Source organism: Medicago truncatula, chromosome 7 (genome assembly GCF_003473485.1).
Source record: "Medicago truncatula cultivar Jemalong A17 chromosome 7, MtrunA17r5.0-ANR, whole genome shotgun sequence".
Taxonomy (NCBI): domain Eukaryota; kingdom Viridiplantae; phylum Streptophyta; class Magnoliopsida; order Fabales; family Fabaceae; genus Medicago; species Medicago truncatula.
The window spans coordinates 34,306,844-34,321,540 of record NC_053048.1 but is presented as its reverse complement, the minus strand read 5'-3'; the positions used below and the strand labels follow the sequence as shown (position 1 = coordinate 34,321,540).

Below are 14,697 nucleotides of genomic sequence, written 5' to 3'. Positions count from 1 at the left end.
TTTGAAGGTTGTATGTGCATTTCAAAGGCCATAAGGAAATTTATCAGAGCAAAAACATGGGTATTATAGAGTTCCTCCTCATGAAGCTGAATGCATACAAGTGTGTTACTTGCTCGGGAATGGCTGTCGGAGTTGGGCCTATCACAAGTTGTTATTGAATCTTACAAGCATTAAGTTGTTACAACTTACAAGTATAAAGGGATAAATTGTTTCTCCTAAAACTTTTGGAGTTGTTATTGCAAAATGTAGAGTCACATTAATCATAACTCAAAAGTGAGTTTTGTTAGGAGAAGACAAACCAACAATATTGCTAATAGTCTAGCAAGAGCACGTCGTTATTACCCTAGTCACTAATTTTTTTTATTATAACCCTCTGTTATTGTTAAAATAATAATATTGTGATGTGATTTCATATAGTATTTATATTATTAAAAAAATACATTGCCCTAATTTGATAGATTCTTATATTTGTCCATGTCAGCGAACATAAAAGGATCACATCGATATATAATGATATATATTTTTTTTTTATAAACTAAATTTAGCGTGAAGAGGTGTTGTCTCAATTCAAAGTATAAAAGACCTTAGAGCAGAAAGTCTACTCAAATGAGATTTACATTTACCTTTTTCCAAGGGACTGACTAAAATCAAACCTGGGACCTATGATATGAGATAAGATACACACTGATATTTGTATCATTGAAATTTAAACTTTAGAATAAGTAAATTATATCTACTGTAATCAGTTGCATTTGGTCCAAACAGAACACCTAAATTCAGACATGCATCAATGCTCACAGGTGACGCAAAAACATAACATTTGATTCATATTTCTTATCAAAATAAAATAACATTCGATCATTCCTACAATTTGCACAATAACACAAGTATAACTTCATCCAATGTAAGTAACTACTCCATGTAGATATGGCTAGTGACGGTAGCCTGTTGTGTTCATCATCATGATGAACTCCTCTGGATCAACCTCTCGATCATCTGCATATTATAAAACCACAAATGTTGTCTAAACAATATCTCACAAACATGGGAAGATATTACCAATCCTAACGCAAGAAAAAATTCAACACACAAAAAGAGTATAGTATAACTTTAACACGTTGAACTCACCTTAAGAATTATTATGAAACCAATGCAAACCCTTTGGTTTCAAAATGACAAACTACTCATTTTTCAATAAATGTTTTATGTATATACAATTCAGGAACCTATTGTAATCATCAAGTTAGGAACCAGAAAAATCACAGGACATAACAAATGGTACAACTGTACAAGCAGGGAAAGTGTATGGGGGAAAGAGAGAAAGAACACTGTTATTTTTGCAATGGAGAGAAAACAAGGCAAATAAACCACCTTACAAGGGTTGCACCTCACAAGTCACAACTAAGAGACTCAGTTGTTGCCTACTAATCCCAAATGCCTATGCAGATGTGCAGAACCTGCTAATTAACCTCTAACTCCCAAATTGTCATTATAACTGACTTTTGACCGACCAACTAGCACCCTATTGTTTATTATACCTTGATTTCCAGCTAAATCTCATGTCCAAATCCTACACATCATGTGTATTGTATAAAAAAAAAAGGTTCTAGGTGATATAGCTGTGAACCTATTCTTTAATTTAATCTATTTTAGCTCTGTTTGCAACCTTTTAGCTTTATTTTTCATAGGGAACTAGAGAAGAATTTACTGTCTGGATCCTTCCCTACTACCATACGGAAGAGGATATCCTTCAGCAGGAACGCTAAACTTAATATGTAACAACCTTATGGATTTCTTTTTTTGCATCAAACTAATATATTTTGATGATGGATTTACTATTGTAAGATGATTGAGCGAATTTTGATTATTTTGCTTCGTAAGCAAATTCCGTGTGTTTGTTTTTATCATTGCAGTAATGTTCCTAACAACTTACTTTCAAACATTTTGGGAGATCTGAGTCCCCCAGCAAATGATACCTTAAGGTACTCTAATTAAAATACACTCCATCCAATGCAACCATATATCAGATTCCCTCTCTATAGTTCAATTTATGTTCATAGTATTCCACTCATTATGTTTAGTTTTTATCTAATATGATTCGTTTTTATTGTCAGGATTAAACTATCATTAGTTTTAATACCTTCGATGTTTACATGAATGTCTTATCATTTATTTTTTCATGTCCGAAACTAAATGAGTACTTAAAGATGATCAATGCCCACTATACTTTCAATGCAGAAAATCACAGATTCAAGTTCAAAGCAATGATACTATTATTTTATGTAAACTACGTTAGCATAACCTGAAAACACACATATGTCCACCCGGTTGACCGTAGAATGATATACAAATATACGCTATGTGAAATGTAAAATTTTTACTGAAAAATTAGAGAATTGGCAAGGATATGTCTGGAATCTTACTATTTTGGTCTGCTTCGTCAACCATCTCCTGAATCTCTCTATCCGTAAAATTTTGACCAAGCTCTTTTGCTATGCGCTTGATATCTGATGCGGATATCTTACCCTACAATACAATGACCACAAATATGCAATGAGAATCAATAAGAAGCAATACTAATGATGTATAGCAGTGAAAATATTCACATTTTTGTCTTTATCAATAATATGGAAAGCTTTCATGAGCTCCTCTTTAGTGTCTCTTTCTCCTATTTTGGCTGTCATCATGTGCTCAAATTCATCATAGTCGATTGCTCCGCTCCCATCCTTGTCGACATCTGCTATCATTTGCTCAATTTGCTGAAACGACACGGTGTATGATCCATTAGAGAGATGCATATAGAACTATAACAAAGAATAACATGACAAAATCCTGTCCTACAATGAGATTTCATTAGCCATTGAAATCCCTATCTCTAAATAAGTATAAGAACAACCATAGCTAAATGTTATAAAAATAAAAGAGGCATCACAGAAGGAGTACGTACTTCTTCAGTCATCTCAAAACCAAGGGCCCTGCAAAGAAAGATAAGAATAAGATGTATGTTATGAAAACAACAACATACACAGTTATTAATGAAAAAAATAACAACAATACAATACCTCATAGCAACATTAAGTTCCTTGGCATCGATAGTACCTAAAAATCATCAAACAAAGTATTAGTATAAAGAGGAGATCAAGAATATTTTTGAGTGTTTGATGGTAAAAGTGTAAACCTGAGCCATCAGTGTCGAATAATTCAAAAGCTTCTTTAATCTCTTGTCTTTTCTGTTGTGTCAAATGATGTTTTCCTCTTTGTTTGTTGTTGAATCTTCTGGAATCTCCTCTAAGTATAGAAGATGACTGATAACATCAAAAGATAGTTCTTGATCTCAATCAAATAATTTAAAGATAAAATTTGCAAAATTAATAATAATGACTAATGATCATGATCAGTTAGTTTGATTGAAAAATAAGAACAGGAGAGAGATCGTACCATTGTGGTTTGAACTAGGGCAGCAATTCACGATTTGGAAATTGGAACAAAGAATCTTTGCTTTCGATTTTTTCAAATAAAAAAAAATAGTGGCAGAAAACTTAGATCCTGTTGTGTACTTGTGTTGAATGGATACGTACGGTTATTATCCAATAATAACATTACAGCTGGAATACTTATAACTTATTTATTTTCTTTATTGAAGGACTAATTTTTTTAAGTTCCACTTTTTTTTTTTTTTTTCCTTCTTACATCTGGATCCCACATTGACACCTTTCATTGAGAGAGAAGATATGTGAGTTGGATGATAGGGGGGTGTCCAAACCTTTCATGAGAGAGAAAAAATATTGGTTTAGACACCCGGTATTTTTTCTCTCTAATGAAAATACAAAGAAAAAATATTGGTTTAGACGATAGTTGTCATTGATGCCGATTAAAATACAAAGAAAAAATATCGGGTGTTCAAACCTTTTATAAGAGAGAAAAAATATCAGATGAAAAGGGTGTTCAAACCAATATTTTTTCTTTGTATTTTCATCGGCATCAATGACAACTATCATCTAAATGGTTCTATTACGGTCGAGATTTTCAACAATTTCAGTCACGACAATGCATCCTCGTCTTTAACCATAATTTATCAGGTTTTCAAATATTAATGACCATCTAAATTGTGTTCAAATATATGTAGAGCATGTATTAATTTGAATATGCACGAACGACGGTGTAAAATAGTTTTACATTATCATCCAATACGAATTCATTGTACCAGTCATGTAAGTATGTATTTGTAATTGCTTTTAATATGACTAGTAAAAAATTAATTATATTTTTCATTAGAATAATTTTTTTTATCAAGTAATTTAGTTAATGGAATAAATTATTTCGATAAAGATAAATATTATGTTAATTTTAAATTATTTTAAGAATGATATTACCATTGTTGCAAAAAACAAAAGAATGATATTATCATTAAACAAAAATAATATATTATATTCTAGAGGAGAAAGGGGAGTATTTATAATCATGGATACTTTTTTTTTGTCAAGTAGTCTCGTGGCTAGAGCTTACACAATTTAATTGTGAAGACGTGGAGTATCTGTGGTTCGAACCCCGACCCCTGCATATAATATGCAATATCCCTACCAACTAAGCTAAAAGCTCACGAGAATATCATGGATACTTTTTAAATTACTAAAATCAAGGGTTTTCTTAAAAAAAAAAATATAAAAAAAAAAGGAAAAGGTTCAGTTAAAAATTGGGTGGTGTTCTACCAATTAATTTTTCACTTGTTCTTCTTGGAGCCTCATACATTTGGTTCCTATTTTTTTTTTTTAAAACAAATCAAATTAACTTCATTCCAATAAAAATAAACTGGAGTTAAGTGAACAAAATAGACGTTTCTAGCTCAATTCGTAAATGCCAATAATGTTAGATTGAATGTCTTTATCCATATTCGAATTTAAAACCTAAATTGTGCATGTAAATTTTAGGTGATGATTGTCACTTTGTCACTACACACAAAATAAAACAAACCGAATAAAATGGTTATAGCCTTGATAGACTTTATCACTACAAATATTATCCATCGCAATTATAATTCAGCTGGGTGACCACCTTATAGATCATCCCTCCCAACCATTTTATGGTTCAATCATCACCTTACTTTATCCCCAAAGTGTCACCATAAAGAGTATTAGTGTTATTGGTAAAAAAGAAGGATGCAGTATGAGATTGAGAGTGAACTAAAGAAATTGAATAAAATGATCATTAAAAATATGTATCATTTACCTATGATAGATAATGTTCTTTTTCTTCTTTTTGTCAGCAAATTTGTTTACATAAATACAAAATTTACAAAGTCCCGTGTAGGATGGGAAACAGCAACTATCTCCCTATAAACTCTCTATCTTTGGTATTATCAAAAAATGTATACTTAATTTGGTATAACTACATTCTTTTTGGAAGATGTGAGGGAAACTAATAACTATAAGGCCTCAGCGAGGAACGATAGTAGGAATGACATCGCTGACAAGATCACTTCCTGACACATATGAGGACATGTGTTGTTGGTCCTTTCTTGTCGTAATGAATCCTGATGTTTGTGTTGATGATGAAGATGAGGGTGCCATTTTACCAGAATTATCTAAAGAAATGTCTGATGATAAACTAATTTCAGTTTCAGGTAACAAGGCAATAATGTCTTCCAATTCCCTCACCACATCTAACATTGATGGTCTCTCCTCTGGATGGTCATGACAGCAACTGAGGGCTAGAGCTAAGAACTTGTCTAAGCATTCGGATGGATATTCGCCCATTCTATCGTCTATAATGGAATCTATCAAGCCAGCTTGACAAGCCAGATTAACCTGCCACAAAATTATGTAGCATAATTTATATAAGAGTATGTTTAAACAGTAGTATTTCTTTCAACATGGTAGGAAAATAAAGAGTATTGTTGCACGATGTCAACTTACCTTGCGAGACAATTTTCAAGGACTAAATTGACCGATCTAAAAGAACTAATATAATCAAAGGTTTTCAATTTCGAGGACTATTTTCGTATACTTTTAGACATATATAAGAATACAACTGTAACCTTTTTTATAGATAAAAATTTAGATTAGGGGAAGCACACCCCATGTAAGGTTACACAAGAATAGCCAACCTCCCTGTGAATTTGCAATGGAATTATGCATAACCTACCAACTTGAGATTTATGAGCTTGAACCCAAATCACAACGGATGTTAGCGGAAGTTTTATCATCCAATGTTTTTAATGATATAGTTATTATCTTATAATAAGGAAAAAAATATGTAAAAATAAAAAATGTACCTCGCGGACAATATTTTTCCCTCGTGATATTGGATGCATGCCCGTCAATAGCTCCAAAAACACAATTCCTAGGCTGTATACATCACTTTTATCAGTTAACTTATGAGTCATCATATATTCTGGATCCAGGTAACCCTGCAGCAAAGTTACAAAATAGTTAGTATATTCGATCGAGCATTTCAATGATCGTTTCAAAATATCGTTAATTTCATCAAGAACCAAACTGGTTTTTTTTTTTTAGGGGAAGAACCAAATTGTTTGATAACTACAATTTCAGGAACTAAATCAATTATTCATACTATTAGGAACCAGCAATATAAATTCAAGTCTTCAATATTAGAATTGAAATCATTCCTAAATTTTCTTTAGCAAACTTACCGGTGTTCCCTTCACAACTGTGGACACATATTTAGGTACAGTTCCCTCTTCATCGGAGTATGGTATAAGTCGTGACAATCCAAAATCAGCCACTTTTGCTGTAAACTTCAAGTCTAGCAGTATGTTACTGGCTTTAATATCTCTGTGGTATATAGGAGGGTTAGCCTCTGTATGCAGATATAGTATGCCTTTGGATGCACCCATTGCAATCCGTAATCTCATGAAAAAACTTAGGCCTTCCTTGCATTTTTTACTTTTACCTGCCAGATTACGGTATTGATTAGTTTATGTGTCATCTACAACATAGCAAATTTAAAATCATGATGCAAATGTCTTGGTAAATGCATATCAAGCATAAAACATTAATGAAGGATATATTCAACTTTGCATGAGAATAAACAATATTTTGGCAAAAAAAACTTAAAATTGAGAGCAGAGAACAAGAATATGAAAACCGAAAAGAGTTCATATCCACAACCAACATAAAGGAGCCGATATATATTTAAACTTAAAATAGAAGACATTTCTAATTTCAATACCGATGATTCCTTACCAGAAATCCATTCCCTTAAGGTGCCATTAGGCATGAATTCATAAACCAGCATCTGAACCAAGAAAAATAGTATATATGAGATAATATTATGGTAAACTATCAAGCAATACGACAAAACATATGTCTAACCTAAGATTACATATTTGAGTTCCAAAGATAAGATTAATTCAATAATATTAAAATAATAGAAAGATTCAAGAAAAGAACTACAGTCCAAATAGACATAACTTTTACATACAGTGACATATTCATTGCCTTTGATTAGCTATAAGCTTAACTCACATATGAGCTTAACAGAACAGACACACCAAACCAGATCAACAGAAAGAACGAGCACAGGAAAAGGCTTGAATAAACAAAAGGAAAAGATGTGCATATATTCGAGGTCTCTCCACCAGATTTCCAAACACATTCAAATAGGATGCGCAAGTGTTTTATATTTTGTTAAAATCTATGACTTATCGTTAGATGAATGTTTATCCTGTATGGAATTGTTTAATAATTATGCATAGTAGAACAAGTTTCTTTTCACATTTTATTTTAAATTCTTCAATATAATTAAATTAGGTGCAAGATAATATACATAAGATAAGCGTAGCTATAGGTTATATACCTGCTCTCCTTCTTCGTTACAGTAGCCCACTAGTGAGACAAGATTTCGATGATGTAACCTTGATAAAAGCTCAATCTCAGTCAGGAACTCTTTTTGTCCTTGCAATGAATTTTCTCCTGCTCTCTTAACGGCAACGAATGTTTCATCAGATAAAATGCCCTTATAGACACTTCCATAACCTCCTTCACCGACTTTAGTTGTGATATCAAATTTGTTAGTAGCATGAGTCAACTCTTTCAAAGTGAATGATTTCACACCATCTACTTTGATACATACACTAGAGGCTGCAAAAAGAAATAGCCATTCAAATAAATTTCTTTCTTAGAAAATCAATCAAATAGACATTATCCAAAAAAGCATTAAAATACTTACACATACGCTTCCTGGAAATCAAGTGCTTGTATTTCGAATTTCTTCTAAAAAGTAGGAGCATGATTATTGCAGATATTGCTAAAACACTAGCAACAGCTCCTAATATAATAGCAACTATTATGCCTGTTTTTTTCTTTCCGTCCACTGTATGAATAATTACTATAACAATAAAATGAAAGTTATATCAGAGAAACGAAACTCAATAAAGGGAATACATTATATAAACTAAACATTAATATTAAAATTTACACTAGCTATCTGACTCCTCAACATTAATGGAAAACTATTTCTACATTCACATTTATCTTTTGTAGATGAAAATATTTCTGGTGTTTTTTACACTTCATTTTTTACTGTGAGGATTAGTTTGGACTTAAATGGACAAATGCCCTCATCTTTTTAGTTTACAACCCATGTTTCTTTGTATGTGAATAAAATGTCACAAAAAATAAGGCATACACCATTAAAGAACTAAAGATTGATGCCTTCAACTTTCAAGCAACATCTCTCTGGTAAAATCAAACTTCCAATTGTCAACATCTAAGTTAAGCAATGGTCCATTAAATGAGAGTGCAAAAAGGGCAACCCGGTGCACTGAAGCTACCGCATATGCAGGGCCCGGGAAGGGGTCCCACCATTTGGTGTATTTTACGCAACCTTACCCTGTTTTTTACACAAGAGGCTGTTTCCAGGACTTGAACCCGTGACCTTTCGGTCAAATGACAACAACTTTACCAGTTGCGCCAAGGTCAAATGAGAGCATATACTAACAATAAAATGTTGAGATTGAGAAACTTACTATTTGCATAAGGTCCCAGAAGAGTGACATTCAGGAGTTCATATGGCCCAAAGAAATCCGTGCGAGGGAATCGCCATGATGTAAAGAGGCCACTAATCCGAAGGACCTCACTTATATTGAATTCGTGAGAGTTAGAATCATTAAATGAAGGAAAAAATTTTAAATACATTCTAAGACGAGGTCCCTCTTCCCATTCGTAAGAATCTATTGATAACTGATAGGATTTTAAGTGTAAGGAATCAGCTATGTATGATTCAAAACTGTTTACATAGGGAGGAAAGTAAGAAAAACTTGGACTTTTAAGTCTATATCCAATTCTTAGAGGTGCTGCGCAATAACATGAAAGTGAGGACGGTGGTGCATATTCAAAGAAATTGTCTGTTGGACAGCCTTGAATGGGGCAGACAGTGGTTGAATTTTTAAATTCTTCATCTGATACACGTCCTTCATGAACACAATATTGACCAATTCTTTGTATGTTGGACTTATTGCAAACAGGATTGCCGAAAAGCCTTTATGGAAAAAAGAAAAAAAAAACGATAAGATATTGATGTAACACCAAACGTATAAAAACTAATGATAGTATAATCCTGACAATAAAAATTAAATATAATGAGTGAGAAATACTCAATACTATGAACATAAATTGAACTGTAGAGAAAGAATCTGATCATATGGTTGCGTGGAATATATTACTGAAAATATTAATTGGAGTACCTTAAGGTAACATTTACTGGGGGATTCAGATCTCCGAAAACGTCAGAGAGCAAGTTGTTATGAACATCACTGCAATGATGGAACAAACACACATAATTTACTTTGGAAACAACATAAATCAAAATGCACTCCATTATTTTACAAGAGTGAGCCTCTTGTCAAAATATATTAGTTGGATGCAAAAAATAAATATTCCTTAAGGTTGATGTACTCAGATTAAGAAGTTACATTATAAGTTTCGCCTTCCCACTGAAGGATAGGTTCTGCCATATGGTAGCAGGGAAGGACCCAGTCAGTAAATTGTTCTCTAGTTGCCTGTGTTTGACAGAGAAAACAAAACATTAACCCAATAAGTGAAGAACTTCACCAGACTAAAAGTCTCGCTAGATTCGAAATGGAAACTTGCTTCTCATAAATAGAAATTTATTTAGAAATTTTAAGATATGATTATGTAATGATTAAAGAAATATTTTGTGAAATACAAGTTGATGAGTATTCTCACAATCTTTGAAGATGAGGATATACTATGCCTCGAGGAATTGATCCATTGAGTTTGTTATGGGACAGATCACTGCAATAGCAAACAAATACTATATAAATATTCTGATGAAGATACATAAACTAGGTTCAATATAGATGCAAAGTATATAAATAAAATTGGCTATTTACATACACAGTTGTCATATTTTCTGCAAGTTTCGTTAATGGTATAGGTCCAGTGAACTGATTCCAGCTTAAATCCCTAAAACATTAAGCAATCACAAATGAGTTTGTATCCAAAACAGAAGTAAATGATTTCATTATCATCACACACAGTATAAAACAAAGCCACAAGATATACTTCAACATACAAATATGTAAGTCTTGGTATTAAACTGAAATCAGGAAGAGCTCCTTGCAGACTGCAATTTCTTAGACTCCTGTTAAATACAAAGGAAACATTAGCTCAAGGAAGAAAAATCGATCTATGTTCTTCAATTCAGTGTCCGAAATTTGACAGTATGGTTTTCTTAGTTCAAATCCTACTTGAGCCTCAAATGTAGCCTAACAAACACCTTTTTTAAATATTTTTAAAGAACACCTTTACATGAATGCTTTTTGGCCATGAATCATGGAAAAACAAGTACTCCACATTCTATGTCAAAACACAAATTTTTGAAGGGTTTAAGGAGAGAACACATGGAGGAAATCGATTTGGAGGCCATTTATAACATTTTGACCTAGTTTATGGCTAAATAATAGTCATCAAATTTTTGTAACGTCCTATGTTTAATGAGAAACAGAAAAAGAAAAAAGGACATGTAGGCAAACAAGAGTACTTACAGTTTTACTAGCCTCGGTAGATTTTCATAGGTAGACGGAATTCCATTCCCGCTGAAATTATTATTATCAAGTTGGCTGCAAGGAAACAAGAAAGTATGAAAATCACAGACTATACCAAAATCCCTGTTGTGGCCAAGCTTAAGTACACACAAGACCATATATACAGACAGACATGCAAAATGGTTGTAGAGTATACTAGCAAAATTCTTAATTAGTTGAGTGCATCAAAGACTACAAATATTTTATTGCCGAAGTAAAGCAAGAAATGAGATTCAACTTTCCAAACCACAAAAAGATTAATCATTTATAAGAGTCATGCAGTTGACTATTGCATTACATGATCAAAGAATCATTAACAATGGTAAAACAAAATATAAAGGCTACAAATATGATTATTGACATTTGACAAAAATGATTAAAAAATATGAAAGCAAAATGTCAATAGGGGTCTGACTCATTATACCAGAGTATAACATTAACATGTTCACTAAACCTCCACCATAAATCAAGCAGATGCATGTCAATCAATAACTTAATATAACTTAAAATTCTGAAGAAGCTATCGCATGCTACTCTAGACAGCGTGGAGCATAACATACAGTATTGCCAAACCGCGCAACTTGGAGAATTCTGGTGGAAGATGTCCAGTTAAGTTATTGTTGTCCAAAAGCCTGCAAAGTCATGTCAACAAGCGAACACAGTTAAAACTTGCAAAAAAAAAGGTCAATTTGAAGATGCATCCTAGGATGCAACGCTAAAGTTTTAATCCATAATAAAGAAAATGTTAAAAACTGGCTTCAATACTCACAAATGCATAAGGTTGGGTAGATTTGAAAGTTCGTGTGGAAGTTGACCACTGAATGAGTTGTTGTTCATGTGGCTGCATAGATAAAAATGAAGCAGATAAAGTACATGTAAGAAATCCAACTCGGTGTTTGTTGACGATGCATTTGGTTTAGAGGTCCACTTACAGGTGTCTAACATTGAGCAAGTTAGCAAATGATTTTGGCACAGGACCCGACAATTGGTTTTCATCTAGTTGGAGTCTAGTTAAATTTTTAAGGTTGCCAAGCTCATCTGGTAAACTACCAGATAATTTATTTCCATTCAAGAGCCTGCATGGAAAATATGTCAGAATTATAACAATTCATCTTACAACAGTAGCTGTAAGACTTGCAATGTTGTATGAGACATCTATAACAATTCACTGTTTGGATAAACACCTTAATTAAGTGTTTATGCTATAATTGTTTATGTATAAGCTATTTCTATATCAAAAGCTAAAATAAAGTCAAACTATTATTATATAAATGCAATAAGCTGTTTCCTAAGCTATCATGAAGAGCTTATGGAAATAAGTTTAAAACAGTTTATGGACATGTCATAAGCTGTTTCCATAAGCTTTCTCAAACAATCTCACAAGAGCTGACGTCAGTAGATAAGCTGAAACAAGTCAAACTCAATCCAAACAGAGATTAATGTTGGATGGTAAAGTACCGACGAAAGTAAACTTAGTGTAACAATTGACGGATTAGTAAATGGGTTGTTCAAGCTGGATATTATATATGAAAACACTATTTCCTTGTATGTTCAGCCAATTCTACTTCAAACTTATGTCACAAAGAAATAAAATAAGTGTATTTATAAAAACATAAGGATATGTTTAGCATATGTCCAGATTAAGATCCTTCTTTTGAAACAAAGAGACAGTATCAAGTAGGACAGACAACACCACCTTAAAACAAAATTTGATGAGGATCAATACTAATAATTCATCTTCTTTGGTAAAGTTCTTACAAGAGTCTCAATGATGTAATTTGTCCAATTTCCTTTGGTATTGTGCCTGTCAGATTGTTCCACATGAAATCCCTTCAAGCATAAAACAATGAAGATATTAGCTTGGTAGAACACGTTACCATTTATCCTTCTGATACATACATTTGTGTTCAGAAACATTTTAGAAAATGATAAAACTCACATTATCACAAGATGGGAGAGCGAACCAAGCTGAGGTGATAGAGTTCCCGAGAGATTCAAAGTCATCAGGTAGCTAAAGTAAAATTCAATAACAAAAAAATTTAGAAACCTATGTAAAATTGATTATTGAACTGAAACACGAGCAAAAAGAAAACAGAAGGACAAAAAAGACATACAGCTCGCGGATATGGAAGTAACCATCATCGCCCTTCTTATCAAAACACCAAACTCCAGTCCAGTTTGTTGCACATGGGTCACCCTTATTCCAGTTCCTCAGTTTGTTCATGGGATCAACCAAACTCTTTTTGATGTCTATCAATGCTTTTACTGCATACATACCAAAATTAGAATAAGTATTGTTTGAGTTTAAAAACTTCAAATACCAAATCAAATTACATGGAAGCAGAAGAGAAAACAAATATGACATGAAAAAGTGAATTGACCTATAAATTTAGGCTAAAAACCAATTCTAGAATCAAAAGCTCCGAATCCTAGCTTTAATTAAAATTAAAATCAATTCTAAGTAGAGAACTTTCAAACATGTCAAAGTCAATTTTGTCTCCTCCAAAAGTGAAACCAAACATAAACTAAGATTGTTGATGTCTCTATGACTGCAATTGAGCTGCATTTGACCGCGATTCTCTACAACAGCGAGGGTTGTGAAAACCTTTTTCAACTTGAACTGAAATTTAAATCTTGAACAATAAAATCACAGAACAGAAAAAACTAAATGAAACAGAAAAATTCAGAATATTATAATTTGTAACAAATTTACCTTCTGAAGGATCTGTTTTTTGTGAAGCAGCCATGAGGGTAATGAAACAAAATGAAACAGCAAAGACATATCCATGAACTCTTAGAGCCCACATGACAATATTCCCTAGAAATCAACCAAATAAAACACATGAATACTATAAGAAGCATTGAAACATTATAAGAAACAATTTTCAGTTATATACATATGTATATATCATACAATTCAGAACAAAAATTGAATGAGTTACAGTGAAAACACAATTAACACAGGTATATAACAGTTGTTAAATAAAATAATAATGAAAGAAACTAAGGAGAAAAAAAGTCTAACCAAGAGAAGGTAGCTTATGATGAATGAGATGAAAATCCAAAGTCAAAAATAGAGAGTCCGTGAGGAACTTATTAGCTAAATAATTCTCTTAAACCATGATTCACATATTATATACTAATGATTAATTCATGACAAGCATATAATATAATATTGACCGACCCTGTTGTATTTTATTTAATTATTAAAGTAAGAAAATGATTTTGTACCAAGAAATAAAAAAAAGTCAGCAAATGAGTATAAGAGATGGCACTGTCATGGTTGGTTTGGTAATGGTTTATCAAACTTTGTAAATTGTCAAACACGCCATTTTGGAAAGAAGCAAGCAGCCTTTTTAATTTCATATTTTGTTACTATTCTCTTAACTCTTGTGAGCACCTCCACCACCTACTCATGTTAAATATGGAAAGTTTACCTAAACAATCATGTGCATATGTGTCAGTATTTTTTTTCCATCTTAGACTTTTTTCTTTGGTTAGAAGTCCACCTTACTTAGGATGAGGGAAATGTTTTTTTTTTTTTTTATGACACAAATTTGGACACAAGCATATTAATACGGTTTATGAATTGGATATAGTTTCTTTCTTGTTGGAGAATAAACTTAAGAGAT

The 14,697-nt window shown here is 32.4% G+C and overlaps 2 protein-coding genes across 5 annotated transcripts; both read right to left on the bottom strand.

The window, feature by feature from the left end:
- Window positions 1-688: 688 nt before the first annotated feature.
- LOC11423451 (caltractin) lies at window positions 689-3,595 on the bottom strand. Its single transcript, XM_003623598.4, has 7 exons — window positions 3,439-3,595; window positions 3,179-3,305; window positions 3,063-3,099; window positions 2,948-2,975; window positions 2,607-2,759; window positions 2,424-2,526; window positions 689-996 (listed from the first exon to the last, which is right to left on the bottom strand). The coding sequence occupies exons 1-7, from the start codon at window positions 3,439-3,441 to the stop codon at window positions 932-934; spliced, it is 516 nt and encodes a 171-aa protein (XP_003623646.1). The 5' UTR covers window positions 3,442-3,595; the 3' UTR covers window positions 689-931.
- A 1,604-nt stretch (window positions 3,596-5,199) lies between these two features.
- LOC11432570 (probable LRR receptor-like serine/threonine-protein kinase At1g06840) lies at window positions 5,200-14,412 on the bottom strand. Of its 4 annotated transcripts, none has more exons than XM_039827547.1 (21): window positions 14,297-14,412; window positions 13,779-13,883; window positions 13,180-13,330; window positions 13,005-13,076; window positions 12,824-12,895; window positions 11,998-12,141; window positions 11,835-11,906; window positions 11,626-11,697; window positions 11,027-11,101; window positions 10,555-10,623; window positions 10,377-10,445; window positions 10,206-10,274; window positions 9,932-10,018; window positions 9,704-9,772; window positions 8,987-9,498; window positions 8,188-8,346; window positions 7,816-8,099; window positions 7,203-7,254; window positions 6,650-6,909; window positions 6,272-6,406; window positions 5,200-5,804 (listed from the first exon to the last, which is right to left on the bottom strand). In XM_039827547.1, the coding sequence occupies exons 2-21, from the start codon at window positions 13,870-13,872 to the stop codon at window positions 5,433-5,435; spliced, it is 2,889 nt and encodes a 962-aa protein (XP_039683481.1). In that variant the 5' UTR covers window positions 13,873-13,883; window positions 14,297-14,412; the 3' UTR covers window positions 5,200-5,432. The 4 variants fall into 4 exon arrangements, with proteins under 4 accessions (XP_039683481.1, XP_003623645.2, XP_039683482.1 ...); XM_003623597.4 differs by lacking the exon at window positions 14,297-14,412 and adding an exon at window positions 14,091-14,250; XM_039827548.1 differs by lacking the exon at window positions 14,297-14,412 and adding an exon at window positions 13,980-14,001.
- Between the last annotated feature and the right edge of the window lie 285 nt (window positions 14,413-14,697).

Bases quoted from the DNA above. Each gene is read 5' to 3' on its own strand.
- LOC11432570 (XM_039827547.1), bottom strand. From the start codon at position 13,872: ATGTGGGCTCTAAGAGTTCATGGATATGTCTTTGCTGTTTCATTTTGT. The intron at 12,896-13,004 runs GTGAGTTTTATC...TTATGCTTGAAG, and splicing joins CTCTCCCATCTTGTGATAAT to GGATTTCATGTGGAACAATC. The intron at 10,624-11,026 runs GTAAGTACTCTT...TGTATTTAACAG, and splicing joins CTACCGAGGCTAGTAAAACT to GAGTCTAAGAAATTGCAGTC.
- LOC11423451 (XM_003623598.4), bottom strand. The intron at 3,100-3,178 runs GTTTACACTTTT...GATGATTTTTAG, and splicing joins ATTCGACACTGATGGCTCAG to GTACTATCGATGCCAAGGAA. The intron at 2,976-3,062 runs GTATTGTATTGT...CTTTCTTTGCAG, and splicing joins GAACTTAATGTTGCTATGAG to GGCCCTTGGTTTTGAGATGA.